Raw genomic sequence first — 8,883 nt, 5'->3', positions numbered from 1 at the left:
TTCCCTTAAAAGAACTTTTATTTAGTTAAAGAGCACTCTAAACTCTGAGATAACACATGCCCATAATTTTTTCCCCATAAATTATATCCTCTGAGGAAATTTTCAAAATAATTTGAACTTAACAAATCCAAGTGCATTTGTAACTCAGAATTTAGTACAGTTGTTTCTATGGAATTTTACACGTTGGGACTACTTTGTAGGTATATAACTTGAATTTCTCAAGAAATATTCATTGTACTACCAGAAGACACTCTTCTTTTATTCTTTATATATAATTTTACAGTAGTTTTTGGTGTACATAGTAAATTGATTTTTGTCAAATTTTTAAGACATTACTATATTAGATTTAGATTACATGGAATTAAAACTCAAGAAACCAATACGTTTTTAAATGTGGATTTATACTAAAACATTCCTGACCATTTGTAACCTGTCAATATTGTTTCTGGTGGAATCTATATAGGTGACTAAACTGAATCTGATCTTTTCAGTTATAATTTTTATTAGGTTCCTAATTTAGACCTAACAGAGTATGAGATCATGTAACATGAATCCTATTACCAAAGACAAATCTAATTTTAACATAACATTGACATATATTTGCATAGTTTATTCTCTAGGATTGTGCAAAATGAGGTTGAGGAAAATCACAAGCTTTATTCAGTGTTGAGAACAGAAGAACTAAAATGTGATTTGAGGAATGATTTGAAAGCAGGGCTTAAAATTATCAAATAAATACTAAAATTCCAAATATGATATAAATGATGAAAAATATCCAGGGTTTACTGTATGCACTCCCCTATATACATTTTCAATCCTATTTCTTCTCATTATCACCATATTCCACACATAACTTGTACAGTTGGTTTCCTTCCCCAATTCTTTTGGCAGAAGTTGACGAATCCATGTACCAGTATTGAACAATAAGAAGAGAGGTGCCAAGTGTTCAAGGGGTTACTAGGAAAGATGTCACCTTCTGCATGTTACTGAGTATGATGATGTGATGACAGGAAATCCTACAATCATCTTGAAACCTGGCTGCTGATGAAGCCTAGATACAGAGGAGAAAGAGCCAGGAGCCACAGAAGAGATGCAGAAACTCCAATCAACAGATCTGAAGATGACAGAACTCTTAGGTAAAATTTCCTTTACTAATTTGAGATCTATTACTTGAAGCTAAAAGTATCCTGAGGGTATTTGATTTGTTTTATTTTTAAAAATATAACCTTAAAATTTATTTCTCTTTCTCTCTTTTTACCCATTTTTAAAAATATGACACCATAAGGCACATTTTCAAATATAATAGAAATAAACAATTTCTAAATACTCAACATTTCAGGTGAATTTTACTTTAACAATTATTATGTTTTAGATATGGCTTAAGTGTGTCCCAAAGGTCATGTGTCAAAATTTATCTCCCATTTTGAGGTATTAAAAGCATGGCAACTTAAGCAGAGTAATTAGATTAGATAAAGTCATCTGGGTGCAAATCCCATGATTGAATATTGGTTGCATTATAAGAAGAGAACCTAGAGTGGTCACACACATGTGCTCCTGATCTCTTGCCATTTGTTGCACTGTACCACCTTGTGACTCTGCCAAAAACAGGTTCATCCATACTGTGAACAAAAATAGACCATCTTTCTTTACAAGGTAGTTGGTCTCATGTATTTCATTTTGGTACTGAAAAAATAAACTAACACAATAATCCAATTTATAAGTGTCTTTAAAATAGTCAATTATTCCTAATAAAAACTTGATTCAAACTAGTATTTTCTTATAAGTTAAAAAATAAATGCTAGTTTACATAGGTATTATTCTTTTAAACCACAAAAATATGAGTCTTCATTTAAAAAGTAGTTTTCAGTTTATTCTTAAGAGTAATAAATTTTTAGAAAAGTAGAAGTGTTAATGAAATTGGTCAAAATCATTTTCAGACATGTCTTCATTTTTGAAATGTTAAATTTTATTGAATATTTTCTCCATGGGTATAAAAAATATTAAAAACATTAAAATGTCGATATTATACCACTACAAAAACTGTATTCTTAACCAACAATTTTTACTTCAAAAGTAAAAAAAAATGAAAGGTTAAAAGGCACATATTATTAATGAGTCAGTTGTAACATGCAAACAGGCATCTACACAACAGAGTTGGCAATGTGTAGTAGGAGGCAAGACTGGACACAGTGGCTCAAGACATTGCTATGTAAGTTACCTTTACGGGAATCATTATCACAAATATGGAGGTTCTATTTATTCATCAAGGCACTTGGGAACAAAACATTTCATTTTCTTTAAGAATGAACTTCTATTATCAGCTAGGATGACTTGGACACACACATAAACAAAACCAGAATGAATAAAATTTAAATACATTAGTCAAGGAAATCCATAGGGTTATATATTTTGGTAAGGTGACAGTCATTTCTAATGGTGAAACCTAGAAATAAGACAACTCTACTAAGATGGTACTTTACGGTGCCATTAAGCTATAGCTACAATTTACCTAGACATCTGAAAAATACTATCAATTTCTTGTGCGCAGAGGACAGAAGAATTCAGTTTCCTGGTATCTTGATAATCTGTATACAAGAATCATCAAATGTTATTCAAATATTTGAACATTTTTATAGATTGGATTATCCAGAAAGGGATGTCAAGGCCTGATACACTCTCTGCACTTCCTCGTGCTGTTGCCTGGTACCCTTCCTTAAGAGCTCTTCACTTCTGAGGTAAAAATGCTTTCAACACATCAGTGTGAGAGCCAGTTAATTAGTTTCACATAAGTTTAACATAAATTCTTAAATTAGATCAATATTTACTAAAACACATGCCATGAACTTGGAATAATCTGACACATCCAAAAAATTTGGTGTACTTTTTATACAAAATACTTTATAGACAAAAGATTTTGTAAGAAAGTATTGAGAATATGAAAGTGTGGTGAAAGTAATAAGAGACAATAGAGAGAAACTATATGTATGTGTATATATAATATATATAGTATATAATATATATATATATATGGGTTTTATATATTTATATTTTTATATTTAAGATGTTCAAAATGTTTTGAAGCATGATGTCACAGACACCTAAAAATTGAAAATTTTGAGGTTAAAATTTAACTTTTGAACTATCAAAACTATAAACAAAGTGAGCATATTTGGACGGGATTTAAAATGAATTAAAATGCAAAGAAATTTCACACATCCATGTAAATAAAAAACACCCCAATAAGAAAATAGTTTAAAATCATGAAATAGTTAATTAATCAGTATGAAAATATAGTCAAATAAAGCAATATCGAAGTATTTTGTTTTACATATCATGTCGAATTGGCCACAAAATCCCTTGTTCCTTGGAGTACATGGAAATGGGCACCTCTCTAGTTTGATAAATTAATGTAAGGGGCACAATTTTTCTGGACAATATTTACAAAATCATTTTTAAGTTGTTTGCTCTTTTTATTCTTAATTCTAATCCTATTCATTTTTTAAGAAAATAAGTAGATATTTTTGCATAATAACTTTGCAAGTATGTTTATCCTAAAGTTGTTTATGATAAAGGAAAAGAGGAGAAAAGGAAAATATAACCTAGCACCATGTGTTTATCAACAAGAAATTAGTTGCATTATGAAATAATCATTGACCAAACATAAAAGTCATTACAATTATAGTCATTAAAATTATATTGAAATGGTTATTTGTGAACATGAAAGTTGACTATAGCATATTGTCAAATTTAAAAAGTAACTTAAAACAAAAAATTATATAATTGTACATTTCTCAAATTGTCCACGTGTACACATACAGAAAAAAGTGTGGAGAATATGCACCAATTTTTAATATATCTGATCTGTTATCATAATACTTTACATATTACTCTTCATTTATTCATTGTCCATGATTTTTTTTCATTGACTTAGATTTTTTAATTTAGAAAATGTGCAATGAATGTATTTATATATGTGCATATATATGTATATTTCTCATTCATTCATAGTCAAAATATTGCCAAAGAAAACTATTTTAATATTACTTCTGTACTAGTAAAGTATGAAACAAAATATTTGAATATAAGGTTAAAGGAAATAAAGCCAAAAAAATGAAAACAACAATAACAAAAAAATCATTTTCTAGATATCTTTGGTATGAGCAAATCAGAATTTTTGTTTTGTTTTGTTTTTGATACCGGGGATTGAACTCAGGGACATTTAACCACTGAGCCACATCACCAACCCTCTTTTGTATTTTATTTAGAGACAGAGTCTCACTGAGTTGCTTAGCACCTTGCTTTTGCTCAAACTGGCTTTGAACTTGCAATCCTCCTGCCTCAGCCTCCCCCGGCATCTGAGATTACAGCCCTGTACAACATAAGAATTTTTAAAGAAATTATTTAAATGTAAATAAATAACTCTTGCTGCTTTTTCCAAAATGGATTTGAAGCAACACATAATAAAAAGCCAATTACTAAATGCCTTTTTAAAAAGTGTAAAAAGGAGCTGAGTAATTTGATTGAAAGAAAGGAAAGAAAAGATTTGGGAATGAGACTAATATAAAACTTATTCTAGAAAACAGTCCAAGCAATATAACTTCAATTAGTGAATTTCTGATCAATCAAGGCTGGAAGTGAATATTAATGGGCAACATAGCTCTCAGAGTCTAATAAAAGGAGGTGTACATTTATAAAAATAAAGGCGCTTACTGTTTGGAACCCTGAGAGAGCATCAGTAACGTGGATCACTCTAAAACAGAGATTTAAACATAGATTTTAAACATATTTTCTATGTTCTATACATATGCATTTCATACTATTGGTATGTGACAAAAATTTATGGTATAACATTGAGCTGCATAGGCCTAAAGTGATTTAAGACCACCCCATCTTTGGGTCACCTGAACTGATACAGAACTATAATTTAAGGAATGTATAAAGTTTTACTATGCAAGCAACAATTTAGAAAACTAGAAAGGACTGGATTATAGTAAACCAATAGAAAAAGTAACACAATAGCTTAAAAAGCAAGTTTGTAGCCAACTTTAAAAACTTGCATAATTTTAAACCCTTACAAAAACAACCATGTCCGTATACAAATTTAAAAGAAATTCAGCTACTCCCTGATACTTAAAACATTAACTCAATATGAAATTAGACACTTAACTGAATGGGGACTACTAATTTCTAAACTTTTGATTTCTCAAAAAAATTTTTGTTAAAAAACAATTACAAAATTTATTGGTAAAAATAAATTACTCTGCAATCCTTACTTTGAACATATTTTCACAGAAGAAATTAAAGCTAATCATATCATTCAAGTAAGAAAGAAAATATGCAATAAACTCACAATTACTTCAGCTGGTTCAAAATAGCATTAAGATATATCTAACCACATTTATTGCTCTGACTACTACATCAAAATAAAAAAAAAAAGAATCTGCAATTTTAAAATGAAAAGCTGTGCCTCTGTAAAATGAACCAAGTTTCAGAGATTCATTTCGTTTCTTCACAAAAGTTTTAAAAAAATGTTTTTGTGTTAAAAAAAAAATCTAAATTTTTATCATAAAATTTACTAATAACTTAAGCAGCCATCAGTGGGCTCTGAAGTTCACTGAAGGCAATTCAGGCAGAGATGGCTATGGTTCCGCCACCTGCTATAAGTGCTAGCTGGCGAGGTCAGTTATGCTTCTGGGCCAGGGCAATGTTCAGGGCTTTGGAGCCCAAGATGCGGCCATTCATCTCAGCCATGGCTGCGAGGGCCTCCTCGGAGGAGGAGAAGCAGATCAGGCCGAACCCTTTGCTCTGCCCTTCCTCCTGCATTACCTTCACTCTGTTAATGGATCCAAAAGAAGAAAACTCCTTTCGTAGTTTCTCATCATCGATGGTATCGTCTAGATTCTTAATGTACAGTTTTACCCCCTGGCGTCCACGGATTCTTTCCTTTTTCTTCTGCTCAAACATTTCCTTTAGCTCAGCCTGTCTCTCTCCTTTCTTTTGTGCCCTGCCCACAAAAATCGGCTGCCCGTTTATGTCCTTTCCATTCATTTCTTCAACAGCCTTTTGGGCAGCCTGGTGGCTATGGAAGCTCACGAAGCCGAAGCCTTTGGATTTCCCGCTGGCATCTGTCATCACCTTCACACTCAGGGGGTGGCCATACTTGCTGAAAACCTCCTTCAGTCTCTCATCATCCATGTCATCCCCAAAGTTTTTGATGTAAACGTTGGTGAATTCGCTGGAGGCTTTGCTTCTGAGCTCAGCCTCGCGATCCTTGCGGTTTTTGAATCTGCCAACAAACACCCTGCAGTCTTTGAGCAGCTTCCCGTTCATCTCCTCTATGGCCTTATCTGCCGCACTCTGGTTCTGAAAGTGCACAAAGCCGTAACCCTTGGAGCCTTGGTCATCACTCATCACCTTGGAGGAAAGGATCTTTCCAAAAGCTGAAAAATGTTCATGCAGCGTCTTGTTATCTATGGATTTGTCCAGGTTTTTGATGAACACATTCCCAACTCCAGATTTCCTTAGGTGGGCATCCCTTTGAGACCACATGAGACGGATGGATTTGCCTTTTATCCTGTCAAAGTTCATGGTGTCTAGGGCCTTCTGGGCATCGGCCAGCTGCAGGAAGTTCACGTAAGCATAGCCCAGAGAGAGGCGGGTGACCGCGTCCCTGCAGATGCGGATGGACAGCACAGGGCCCACTGCACTGAACTTCCTGAACAATAGGTCCTCGGTGACATCTATGTGCAGGTCACCCACGTACAAGGAGGCCATGCGGTACTTGGCTTCTACATCCATCTCTGCACCACTACAAGCCTGTTCCCAGGAGTTCTTGGGGCAATTCCTACAGGAGCTAGGCCAGGTCACAGATGGGGCAAGCTAAAGCTTGGTGACCTCAGGACAGCCGCTTCCTGGCCATTCAACGGGGTTCAGGTACAGCACCCCAAGCCCAGGCAACAGTCACATCAGAAAGGTCCACTGCAACCCAATCCCCCTTCTCAGGACTTGGCAACAGGACACTGAGCTCTCCAAGAAAGGATATCAGGACAAGACGTCCCTTTCCCACCAATCTGCTAGAAACCTTGCAGAGTAGGGCTGGCCCTCCATCTGAGCGATCTCCTCAGGAGCCCCGGGTCGCCGGTTTCTGAATAAAAATAGGCCTCACTCGACCAGTTTAGAGTTACAGCTGCTCGGGGAGGGACTCAGCAAGTTGTGACCCAGGCAGGGCCGTGCAGGGCGGCCTGGTGGCCGAGGCGAGTCCCCAGCCCACCGGGACCCGGTTCCGCCGCGCCGTCCCGGCCTACGCGGCTGCGGGCTCCTGAGCCCCGGACCTTCGGACCCCAGCGCGCGGGCGGCGGGGCGCGGGGACCGGAGCGGGGCGCAGCGACCGGGACGATCAGGCCGCGCTCACCCGCAGCTCCGGCCGCGGCGGGAAACCCGGAACTCGCGCGCCCAACTTCCCGCGCGCTCGCTGCCAAGTGGGATGTTTTGCAATATTTCCTGAGAACGTTTCTCCTCCCCCGCCCCTTGACACACTTCCCATCGCGCTCGGGCGGCGGGGCCGGGAAGCAGGGGGCGGCGACCTGGGTGGAGGAGGGCGGCCCCGGGGAGTGGCCCAGCCAGCCCACCCGCCCGCGGGTAGCCGGGCGGCCACCTGCTCGCCTGCTGCCCAGCGACGGCTGCCGGCCACTCCGGGGCCAGTCCCGACCTCCGCGCCCTCCCCGCCGGGCGCCGGGGGTCCCGTCGCTGCAGCCTCGACGGCCGCCGGGTCCCCGACAAAGCCCGACGCGCTGCCTTTCCTAAGTTGGCCCGCAAAATGCGCTCCACGGAAACCGGTTAAGCACTTTCTCGGAACAGAAGTTTTCCTGAACACTTCGGAAAAGTTTGCTTTTCTCTTTTAGAAACCTTTAAGCTGCCTTGCGCTTTCCCGTATTTACAAGGTACGATACGTCCCAGGACCCGAGGGGCCAGGCCCACGGTGTTCTCAGGGATTTTCAGAAATGAGATACACGATGGTTATTGAATAAATCAACTCCGTGAAAGAGAGGTACTTAACCTGAGGCTGCTTTTGACATTGCGAGATGCGGAGATAGCAGCGCTTCTCAGGGGGTGCTGTACATACTGAGTTAATGGATTCGGAGATGTCTAACACAATACCAGGCCTGAAGTAGATTTCACTCACATTAGTCTCCTTCTTTTACCATTAAACAAAACGATTTAATGTCGTTCGTATAAAACTTTAAAATTGTAATCATAGTATATCATAGAAAGGCAAAGTTAGTTATCTGCACATCTGAACGGGTGAATCTGTTTGTGTAAAGAAAATTCAGTACTTTGCACACTTTCATGGATATACTTTAGGATCTTGTTTAAAAGTAGATTCTGACTCAGTAAGTTAGGATAGACCCGGGATTGTATATTTCTGACAAGTTCGTGAGTGATTTAAAATCTCCTGGTCTCTGATTTATGCTCTGAATATCAGTAATTTGCAACTAGATGAGTCCTGATTTAGTGGGGGGAAAATATATATTTCTCTCTTAGAGAGTAATGATATTTCAGCAAAAATCATTATGAATACACGTAAAAGCAGCATGATTTCCACTCTAGAACTGTGTTATTCAGCTTTTCCTTGCTGCGATCAAAATACTCAACAAGAACAACTTAGAGGAGAAAAAGTTTCTTGGCTCACAGTTTCAGAGGTATATTCCATGGTAGATCAAGTCCGAAGCTCTGGACCCAACAAGAGTCAGAATATCATGGGGGAAAGGAGTGGCAGGGGAGGGCTATGTGTTTCATGGCATCCAGGAAGCAGAGTACCCTGGCCCCCAAAGCTGCCAAAAGGAGTACTTCCAGGGAGGGCGTGTCTTCGGTGACCCACCTCCG

General features: G+C 38.1%; 1 protein-coding gene across 1 annotated transcript; it reads right to left on the bottom strand.

The window, feature by feature from the left end:
* Positions 1-1,986: 1,986 nt before the first annotated feature.
* On the bottom strand, positions 1,987-7,357 carry Pabpc4l (poly(A) binding protein cytoplasmic 4 like). Its single transcript, XM_046459570.2, has one exon. It carries the CDS (start codon positions 6,796-6,798, stop codon positions 5,680-5,682), a length of 1,119 nt encoding a protein of 372 aa, XP_046315526.1. The 5' UTR covers positions 6,799-7,357; the 3' UTR covers positions 1,987-5,679.
* Between the last annotated feature and the right edge of the window lie 1,526 nt (positions 7,358-8,883).

The sequence above is a fragment of the Marmota monax genome, unplaced genomic scaffold (genome assembly GCF_021218885.2).
Source record: "Marmota monax isolate L192 unplaced genomic scaffold, Marmota_monax_Labrador192_F-V1.1 WCK01_AAM20220418_F8-fsc00039, whole genome shotgun sequence".
Lineage (NCBI taxonomy): Eukaryota > Metazoa > Chordata > Mammalia > Rodentia > Sciuridae > Marmota > Marmota monax.
Note: the sequence above shows the minus strand (reverse complement) of the source record. Positions and strands in the feature narration are given on the sequence as shown.

Excerpts from the sequence above, each read along its gene's own strand:
- Pabpc4l (XM_046459570.2), bottom strand. The coding sequence starts at position 6,798 with ATGGATGTAGAAGCCAAGTACCGCATGGCCTCCTTGTACGTGGGTGAC.